Genomic DNA, 9,904 nt, shown 5'->3' with positions numbered 1-9,904 from the left:
ACGTGTATGCATGCACATATATATATATATTTATATACATACATACATACATACATACATACATACATACATACATACATACATATATATATATATATATATATATATATATAGAGAGAGAGAGAGAGAGAGAGAGAGAGAGAGAAAGAGAGAGAGTATGTATTGAGATGTTTCTTCATATCATATTGCCCCTATTGGGGTACACATATTCATTTTTAGCATGTGGGGAAATTCAAATTTGTCTAGATATTTAAATATACATGTATAAAGTATTCGTTTTTAGCATGTACAAAATGCAAATATGCAAGTTTAAATTCGTTAAGCCTATCCCAGGACATATACTACTTTTTATGAGATATTTGTGTGTTAGAGATTCCATGGAAGGGTTTATCTTCTTCTTCACATGCTTTGTACATGCTGCACATGTACCTAGGCCTCAGACTTATAGAATTGATGAAACAAATGAAATTGTGACAGATAATGGTTTGATTATTTTTTAAGGAGTTCCTATTATCAGATCCATGGTTCTTTTCCAATATACAAAGTGAACTAACTTGTGCATAACACAATTGGAGATGTAAATATTTGTTGGACCCCAAGTACACATGTCCATATATAATGACATAAAGGCATTGGTAGAACAATTGAAATACTCATGGACATCTAAAACAAAGATGCCTTTCCTTGAGTGTCCCATCCATAGGTTGCCCACGTGATAAAGACTTTCGAGAAATCATTAAAGAGTGACAAGTAGACTTGTTGTTGAGGGTCGAATCATGTTAGTTAAAATGATGCTTTTCTTCTTTAGTGACTCTGCTTAAAGATGACTCAACTATGACACATGACTCTGCCCAAAGATGTTCTCAAAACAAGGTCCTAGGGGAACATAAAGGAGTGACAATCTTATAATGGAGGTTTCATCTTATTAAATGAAAAATATTGGTTACACAAAATGGCCCCTATTATATAATTACACGTATTAAAACACACATGTCTACGTTGATTTTTATATTTTCAAGTGTGTTTGATTAACCCAATATTTAAATAGATCATTTGTAATCATCCACCCTTGAGACAAGTAAGATGATTGTTCTCACAAGAGAATGGGACCAAATCTAGTAATTTTTAAATATGCCAAAGACATTAATGATAAGTTTGCAATATTTACAATTTCAACATGTCATTAAGGAGAAGTAAAAAATACAACCAAGTTCATAGTAAAGGATAGCCAAAATCATATATAAACATGATAAATGCATGCGCGCGTGCACACACACACACACACACACACACACAAGTGACAAAGACTTTCAAGAAATCATTAAAGAGTGACAAGTAGACTTGTTGTTGAGGGTCGAATCATGTTAGTTAAAATGATACTTTTCTTCTTTAGTGACTCTGCTTAAAGATGACTCAACTACGACACATGACTCTGCCTAAAGATGTTCTCAAAACAAGGTCCTAGGGGAATATAAAGGAGTGACAATCTTATAATGGAGGCATTAGACATTTATCTTAGGGATTTTCATCTTATTAAATGAAAAATATTGGTTACACAAAATGGCCCCTATTATATAATTACACCTATTAAAACACACATGTCTATGTTGATTTTTATATTTTCAAGTGTGTTTGATTAACCCAATATTTAAATACATCATTTGTAATCATCCACCCTTGAGACAAGTAAGATGATTGTTCTCACAAGAGAATGGAACCAAATCTAGTAATTTTTAAATATGCCAAAGACATTAATGATAAGTTTGCAATATTTACAATTTCAACATGTCATTAAGGAGAAGTAAAAAATACAACCAAGTTCATAGTAAAGGATAGCCAAAATCATATATAAACATGATAAATGCATGCGCGCGCGCGCACACACACACACACAAGTGACAAAGACTTTCAAGAAATCATTAAAGAGTGACAAGTAGACTTGTTGTTGAGGGTCGAATCATGTTAGTTAAAATGATACTTTTCTTCTTTAGTGACTCTGCTTAAAGATGACTCAACTACGACACATGACTCTGCCAAAACAAGGTCCTAGGGGAACATAAAGGAGTGACAATCTTATAATGGAGGCATTAGACATTTATATTAGGGATTTTCATCTTATTAAATGAAAAATATTGGTTACACAAAATGGCCCCTATTATCTAATTACACCTATTAAAACACACATGTCTATGTTGATTTTTATATTTTCAAGTGTGTTTGATTAACCCAATATTTAAATAGATCATTTGTAATCATCCACCCTTGAGACAAGTAAGATGATTGTTCTCACAAGAGAATGGAACCAAATCTAGTAATTTTTAAATATGCCAAAGACATTAATGATAAGTTTGCAATATTTACAATTTCAACATGTCATTAAGGAGAAGTAAAAAATACAACCAAGTTCATAGTAAAGGATAGCCAAAATCATATATAAACATGATAAATGCATGCGTGCGTGCGCACACACACACACACACACATGTATGCATGCATATATATATACATATACATGTATAGATATATACATATATATGTATATACATATATACATGTATATGTATATAAATATATACATGTATATGTATATACATATATACATGTATATGTATATACATATATACATGTATATGTATATACATATATACATATATATATAGATAGAGAGAGAGAGATAGATAGATAGAAACATATATATATACATATACATATATATATATATACATATAATACACACACACACACACACACACACACACACACACACGCATACATACATACATACATACATACATACATACATACATACATATATATATATATATATATATAGAGAGAGAGAGAGAGAGAGAGAGAGAGAGAGAGAGAGAGAGAGAGGGAGAGAGAGAGATTATATTTATTGAGATGTTTCTTCATACCATATTGCCCTTATTAGAGTACACATATTCATTTTTCGCATGTGGGGAAATTCAAAGTTGTCTAGAAATTTAAATATACTTGTATAAAGTATTCATTTTTAGCATGTTCAAAATTCAAATATGCAAGTTTAAATTCGTTAAGCCCATCCCATGACGTATACTACTTTTCATGAGAGATATTTGTGACTTAGAGATTCCATGGAAGGGTTTATCTTCTTCTTCACATGCTTTGTACATGATACACATGTACCTAGGCCTCATACTCGTAGAATTGAAAGATATTCTACTTTTACACTGGATTATGAAACAAATGAAATTGTGACAAATAATGGTTTGCTAAATTTTTAAAGAGTTCCTATTATCATATCCATGGTTCTTTTCCAATATACAAAGTGAACGAACTTGTGCATAACACAATTGGAGATGTAAATATCTGTTGGACCCCAAGTACACATGTCCATATATAATGACATAAAGGCATTGGTAGAACAATTGGAATACTAAAACAAAGATGCCTTTCCTTGAGTGTCCCATCCATAGGTTGCCTAACAACGACTTTTGAGAAATCATTAAACAGTGACAAGTAGACTTGTTGAGGGTTGAGTCATGTTAGTTAAAATGATGCTTTTCTTCTGTAGTGGGTGGGGCTAGGGGGCTAGTGTTGAAGGAATGTAAGTGAAGATAGAGTGTGACAATGTGTATATAGAAGTAATGGGTGGGTGTCGGTGGGCATGTGAATGAAGGTAGAGGTGTCAAAAGTGTGTATACATAGGCAAGGATATACATACAATTTTTGACAAGGCATGATGGGAAGGGACACAAAGATAAGGCATGAGGATCAGATGAGTGATAGGTCCCTCTCAAAGATGTAGATAATAAGCAAATGCCGAGGATAGGTTGAGAAGAAGATGCTCCTTGGGGTCCCCCATGGGCTTCATGTGCTTGGGGGGGAAAGGAGAGGCACCATCATACAAAACGTGGGGGTGTCAAGGGGCAGTGAAGTATCCAACATTGCTTCAAGAAAAAATTGAGTTTGTTTCAATTTCAATGTAGAACTCCATTGCATCCTTTGTGAAGGTTATATAGGCCACCTCATAAGTTATAGAGATCATTGGTCTAATGTGATGCATGGAAATCTGGTCAACCTACTTCTTGTGATATTTTAGGTGGACATGAAAGGCCCTTTCTATTGAGAAAGTGGCTCTCATTGTTATTATCAAGGGCACGATATTGCCACCACTTTCTCAACAAGAAAGTCCAGGCCTTCCCATAACTCTCAATATTCTTGAGATTTGGACGTTCAAACTTATCTCTTTGTAATAACAGGTTGACCCACCTTTATCAATGAGTTTTCCTTTGGGATCCATGGTTGGCTAGGCCAAAATTTGTGTTCAAGTCCCAAAAGGACATGAAACCCCTTTGAGGGCACATTTTCTTGCTATAAATGTGTGGTGAGTGTGAATATGCACATAAGAGTGATTGTTAATTACAAAAAATTTTGCAATTTTCATTGCAAACCATTGGTTGCTATTCGAGCCTACATTTGCAACCATTTGCAATGACATTTCCATGGGACAGTTTGTTCTTATGGCTTGTAAAAGAGTGTTGTCCATAGGCCGGCCACACTTCCCCTAAACACTAGACCCTATCTGGATACTAATGTGTGCTTGATCCATCTCTTCAAGGCTTCAAAATAACTTTGCTATCTCAATGAACATGCCATTCCCCAACACAAACCTTCTGATCTCCATTTTTGTCAGATGAGATACTTGAAGAGATATCTCCCTTTTTGCCAACAAAGGAGATGCTCCAAGAGAGCTCACAATGACAACTAATTGCAAACAACTTCTTATCTCTACCTGAACTAGTTGCTATGCCTTGCAATTGCAATTCCAAACCTGTCCACATTTAAAGTATCGCTACTTTAAGTAAACTTATATGTACCAAGCTTTAGGAGATTCATTCAAATGCCTCTATTCCCTATCTCTGTGGTGAGGGTAATTGTTGTACATTAAGCCCCAAATTCTTGGAGTCTTTGCCAACATGTTTGCTTGAGAATATGCTAAAACTTACTACGGGGGGCAACTACACATGTGCCCTAAGACCACCTCCCTAACATGAGTAAGCACAACTGTCAAAAGGAGAGTGTCATGGTGATAAGGGGCAAATGGGAAGGTGGGTTTTTGTAAAAGAAAGGTGGCAAAATCACTATGGTGCTCCTTTAATGTAATAGTAGTTGAGGTAGTACTACAAAAAGGCAACCTTTAGAACTACTTTCTAAAATGGCCAATCACCTTGCTTTAATGAAAACAAGAGAAGTTAGTGCCTATTAACAACTTAATTGGCACTAACAATTAAAACCTAATTATCACTACCCTACTTGCTAACATAGTGAGCTTGAGCATATACAAACGAAAAGAAAGTTTGGCCCAGATCAACAAAAAAATTCCCTATGATTCCGTGACCCTTACTAGAGCCCAAAAGTGACATGGCCCCTCCTTAGATGATATGAAGGCTTTGATATCCCTCCTTTTAAAAACTGAACTACGAAAATTGTAGTAAGCAAATACGAGTAAGGCATCCACCTAACCCAAGATGAATAAGGGGGTGGTTGGTTGGCTAGGGAGGAAGTGCCTTGCTCTGATTTTGTGAGCATTGAGTGTGCCAAAATGCATCCAAACTACCAGGAAACTTCCCTTTGTAAATATTAAAAAGTGTGACTCCAACTCCCCATGCATGGCACACTTTGTAAAAGGAGCTTTAGAGGAGTTTATCTATTCCCCCACTTGGGGGGGGGGGGGGCGGAGGGAATGTGAGTGGAAAAGAGAGAAGGTAAGGGAAGTGCAAAAATCTTGTTCTTTGGGTTTCGGATTTTTGAAGGTTTGTTTAAAGAAATTGCAGATCTTTTGCTAAAATAAACGTAAATTACTGAAATTTAATTGTTTTACACCTCAACTCTATATGGAGAGACAAAACGTCCTATTTAAAGCGCTTCCAGTGCATCATTCTTCATCTGCGCAGAGCCCAAGAGAATTTTTAGACTGGAATGGATTGCATAGCAGGGGTGCCTCAAATCTCTTCAAGGCAGGAGATCACTTTTCCAGATTGCACGGTGCAACTAGGGATGATAGAGCGAGAGAGAGAGAGAGGGAGATAGAGTGAGAGTGAGAGATGCAAATTTCAACCGGAAATAATGGGCAGCTCTCAATTTCTGTAGTTAGTGTGTGGTTTTGCTCCCAGATCGCTGCAAGGTGCAACAAGGGATGGTGCAACTTGGACAATTTTGTGCGAATTCTGTAGTGTGTGTGTGTGGGTGGGAATGGTGAAGAGCTCTCAGTTAGTTCTTCTGTTAGAGAGAGTGTGGTGCAGATATCTGTGTCGTGCAAAATCAGGATTTGCAACTTCACCTCTGCTCAAGTTCCAATTTTGAGCTCTTGAAGCATCAGCAGGAGCAGAGGATTGCCAATTTGGGGGAGAGGAGATGCAGATGCAGGCGAAGGACGATAGCAATGGGAGGATGACCAACGAGCCACAACGAAGAATGGAATCGATTTGAGCTTCTGCAGAGGATTGTTGCCATATGAATTTTGAGACAGAGGATTGATTGCCATGAATTTTGAGACAGACATGCAGGCGAGGAAGACAGGAATTGGAAGATGATCAACGAGCCACAACGAATGAAATCGATTGCTTGCCTTCTTCCCTGTCTCTAAATCACCCAAATTCCTGTTGAATCCAATGCCTAAGCTCTCCTCTTCTTTCACCAAGCTCTCTCGCCTCACCACCGAGCTCAAAAGCAAGCGCAAATCCTTCCTTGCTTCCCGCCCAGACATCGTCGTTGAGCTCATGGGCGCCTCCTCCCTCTCCAGCTTCCCTCTTTTCCCTCTCTCTCCATCTTCTTCTTCAATTCCTCCCTTCCCCAAGCCCCCTTCCGGCTTCTTGGAATCCTTCGCTCACGGAGTTACTGCCCCAATCCATCCTACAGACCTTCCTGCTCCCGCCGAACCAGATTCAATCCCGCGTTTCTTTGACCTCCTGCGCTCATTGGCCAATTTACAAAGAGCTAAGTCGATCATGTTGGCGATGTTGGTAGTGGGATTTCTGTGCACAGGCAAGGCCGGGGCAGTCGGCATCACCATAGCTGCTTATGCTATCCTTAGGCTGAGATTGTTTTCGGGCGTTCCCGACCTGTCTTCGAAAGCGGAGAACAAACATCCGAGAAACGAGTTGGATTCTGATGAGCAAGAGCGACACGGCTGGCCTTTCCTACGACAACCTCATCTTCCCAAGAACGAACTCCACACTTTCCCTGTTCGTGAAGACTTCAGAAGCAAACAGAGAACCTCTTCTATGCCGGCTGAGGGCAGAAGTCGTCCCCCTCTTACCAATTCTGTCCAATGCTCTCCTGCCTCAGACCACATAGGTGCCAAACGTGCATCTCTATCCAAGCTCGATAGATCCTTGCAAGGAGAACGCCAGTTGAGTGTACCTGTTAGCCCCTCTGACTTTGAGCGTTTACTTTCCCAAGGAGTTGTTTATCGGCTACGTTATGGCTCGAATGCCCTTGAAAAAAACAGGTCAGTACTTAGCGATAGTTGTCGGCATGGGCAGTTGAAGAAAGGAGATAATGTTTCTTCAGGGCTTAAGCTAGGAATAATTGTGCTGCTGGCTCTATGCGGGTTGATTCACGGACGTGTTACTGCAGTGTTAATGCCTTCCTGTTGCATTTTGATTTTCTCTAAGGTCCGAGAATTGATATCATCCCGGTAAATCAACAGCATGGCTAGTATCTGGATCCGGACTAACAAAATTGGATGATTTATTCAGAGATCACTCCACGAATTACAGAATGGCTGATGCTCTTAAATTTTCGCATCAATCTGGCTGTGGAGTTTTGAACCATCATCAGTCATTCGTTCATTGTTCTACTGAAGAACTTTCACTTTCTGCCCAGATCTCACCTATCAATAAGTCTAGGATGATGGCTTGACCCTAACAGTTTTCCTGTAGCAGTAAGGGTTCTCAACCGGAACCTGGGTAGCACAATCTGATCTCGAGTCGAAGAAACATGGTGCAAAGTCGCTCCTTGGAGCATGAAAGAATAAAAGCCGCAGCAATTTGAGAAATCAAGAGGGGTTGTATACAATCTGGCAAGTACTTTGCTTCTAAATGGAATCCGGACTCTGCAATGTACCCGAAGATACGATTTTTTTTTAATTCAGCACAGTTGAATTTGAGGGGCACTCCGTGGCTTAATAACTAGTTTCGATCAGGTGTCAAAAAGTGCTTGAATGGGCCAGCTCTGGCGGGAAGGATATATGGATCCTATGATCAAGTAGCTGTTGTAATATGCAGGTAAACAAAGGGAAAAATCCTTCTTGCTTGCTTTAATCATGTCCGAATGTTCTTCTTGGCATGAGTGTGTTGCATCTTTAATTTCTTAGACCTTATTTGTGCATGCAGTATCTTGTTTAGTTGCGCTCTCTATACATCCTATCATGTCATATTGGCTCTACATTCTAATTTCCTCCGTCAGATACTTTTCAATGTACTTTCAAGCATTTCTTGTTTCATTAACTGTCAAGGCCTCCCTCTCCAATGTAGCTGTCTCCAACTACTCCAACGTGGAATGGGGGAGACTAACGAATTTTTGAAGGCTAAGGTGGAGCAAGCAGATGTTCAAATTTTCATCGTTTCTAACATTGTTGAAATTTTGCTGTCTTACCACTCTAAAGCCTCTCATTGAGACAGCAGCCCTTGGTTGGTAGTCCTTTTAGTGCTGTTGGCGAGAATGGTGGAACCTGGAAATAAGGCGAGTGGAATTGCTCCTACTATGTTTGTTAGACTTACTGTTTAATTTTTATCAAGGACTGTTGATGCACTTGATCTCTTATCATAAAGGATCAGGAGGTTAGAGGCCAGCAGAGAAGAGGAAGAAGTCGACATTATGAGTAAGTATTATTCACGTCTGGTAATAATTGTGAGGAGAAGGAGAATTTGTTTTGTTTAATCATCTTTTTATTCCGAAAGGGGGGAGGGATTATAGTTTCAATAACTAGTTGCTCTCTCTCTCTCTCTCTCTCTCTCTCTCTGTGCATGCTTTTATTCTGGTTAAACGTTGAATCCATTGCACCTGCAGCTGGCTTCAAATCTTTAGATATGAGATGCATCCGGAGGAAGAGAATAGCAAGGTACTGAATTAGGGAGCACTTGAGAGCATGCTCATTTATCCACACCATATTTATGACACTATCATCATCTTGATATACAAGCTACGTTGTACTCAATTTTTGCATTATATTTTTTCTAACCTGTTTAATGCGGGAGAGCCAGCCTGGTGTCGGATGGTGTGGCAAAATGAAGGGTAATCAGTCTAATCTGTCAATGAATCTGCATTCATGTTTCCATTTAGCATAGTGTCTATATGGAAGACTCATACAATTTGTTGTTTCCTTATAGTGAGAAACATCTCCAAGTTCATGTTTAAGGGATGCTGTTTGAAGCATGCTAGATCAATAAGACATAGTGCACTTGGGAAGGAATGGAACAAGCCAGGAGTAAGGGGAGAGCATAAGATGGACGGAGAAGCAATGCCAGATCTTTTCAAAGATGTTCTGCATAAGGTTGTGATGGATTCCTGATATATGTTTTGCTACTTCACTTATTCTTGGGCACTGATGAGCTCATAAGGGTAGTATGGCTTATGAAGTACTTTCTTTTTCTTCTTTTAGCTTGATTTGCGTCCTCTTGTAAAGACTCTCTGTTTCTCTCTCTCTCTTTCTTCTTTTTTCTTTTCTTTCTTCTTTCGGAGGTAGAAAGGAGTTCTAATCTTTATTTGTAGGATTCACAATTTGAGCGGTTGGATATATTATAGACTTATAATGGTATGTATATTCTAGCTTCTCATACTGGTTCTAGGTAAGTCAAAAAAGTACAAGATAACCTCTGCAGGAGGCAGCTCAACAAAAAAAATTTGGGAAGTCGGA

At 38.6% G+C, this 9,904-nt stretch overlaps 1 protein-coding gene across 4 annotated transcripts; it reads left to right on the top strand.

The window, feature by feature from the left end:
* Positions 1-6,008: 6,008 nt before the first annotated feature.
* On the top strand, positions 6,009-9,239 carry LOC147898385 (uncharacterized). 4 transcript variants are annotated; one of them, XM_087379356.1, is made up of 3 exons: positions 6,009-8,068; positions 8,192-8,273; positions 8,654-9,239. In XM_087379356.1, exon 1 carries the CDS (start codon positions 6,657-6,659, stop codon positions 7,686-7,688), a length of 1,032 nt encoding a protein of 343 aa, XP_087235482.1. In that variant the 5' UTR covers positions 6,009-6,656; the 3' UTR covers positions 7,689-8,068; positions 8,192-8,273; positions 8,654-9,239. The 4 variants fall into 4 exon arrangements, with proteins under 4 accessions (XP_087235482.1, XP_087235481.1, XP_087235480.1 ...); XM_087379355.1 differs by having other exon boundaries at positions 8,192-9,239; XM_087379354.1 differs by having other exon boundaries at positions 6,009-8,273.
* The last annotated feature ends 665 nt before the right edge of the window (positions 9,240-9,904 follow it).

The sequence above is a fragment of the Dipteris shenzhenensis genome, chromosome 9 (genome assembly GCF_047967505.1).
Source record: "Dipteris shenzhenensis isolate YYH24624 ecotype China chromosome 9, Dip_SZ_1.0, whole genome shotgun sequence".
NCBI classification, from domain to species: domain Eukaryota; kingdom Viridiplantae; phylum Streptophyta; class Polypodiopsida; order Gleicheniales; family Dipteridaceae; genus Dipteris; species Dipteris shenzhenensis.
Note: the sequence above shows the minus strand (reverse complement) of the source record. Positions and strands in the feature narration are given on the sequence as shown.

Bases quoted from the DNA above. Each gene is read 5' to 3' on its own strand.
- LOC147898385 (XM_087379356.1), top strand. From the start codon at position 6,657: ATGCCTAAGCTCTCCTCTTCTTTCACCAAGCTCTCTCGCCTCACCACC.